The 519-nt window shown below is 45.3% G+C and overlaps 1 protein-coding gene across 1 annotated transcript in view; it reads left to right on the plus strand.

The window, feature by feature from the left end:
* The window catches only part of LOC104540782 (sodium bicarbonate transporter-like protein 11), a gene marked incomplete at both ends in the record, with an annotated part of 43057 nt that overhangs the window by 21589 nt on the left and 20949 nt on the right, over positions 1–519 (plus strand). The window contains one exon of the mRNA XM_010184667.1: positions 44–90. Coding sequence (XP_010182969.1) covers positions 44–90 — 47 coding nt within the window. The remainder of the gene's footprint in view (positions 1–43; positions 91–519) is intronic.

Genomic DNA, 519 nt, shown 5'->3' on the forward strand with positions numbered 1-519 from the left:
TGGTAACACTCTTCTGATTTGATTTTTTTTTCCTCCTTTTCAGCTGAAAATGAAAGTGCTGGCTGCGTGTTACTGCACACATCAAGGAAGGTGAGTAAGGATGCCTTTTGATCAATTTATTATGGTTTTCATCCTCTAGAGGCAGAGAAAAGGATCTCGAAACATGCTGTGCAGGTAGGGAGGTGGATTTCACTGGCCAAAACAGAAGGCACATTGATGCCTCTTTCCTCGAATTCCTCTGGCTGTCTTTAAACCTAGAAAGCCATGTGCTGCTTGTTCTCCAAACAATTTCTCTGTGATTCCGATTGTTCCACTGCTTTTTGTCCCAGACAATTCCTTGATGTGCTAATTCATCACTTTCTTTCCTGCAGCTGCCTGCGCAGGGATCCAAGTGCACAGCACAGAGACTCAGGCTGCTGAGCTCCTCCTCGAGCCGAAAGCAGAAACACCCAATAGACACTGCTGTGATTTGGTTTCCTGTTTACTCCACCTAATCAGATCTGCCTTCATGAGGTTCAG

This window comes from Mesitornis unicolor, unplaced genomic scaffold (assembly GCF_000695765.1).
Source record: "Mesitornis unicolor isolate BGI_N332 unplaced genomic scaffold, ASM69576v1 scaffold11255, whole genome shotgun sequence".
NCBI classification, from domain to species: Eukaryota; Metazoa; Chordata; class Aves; order Mesitornithiformes; family Mesitornithidae; genus Mesitornis; species Mesitornis unicolor.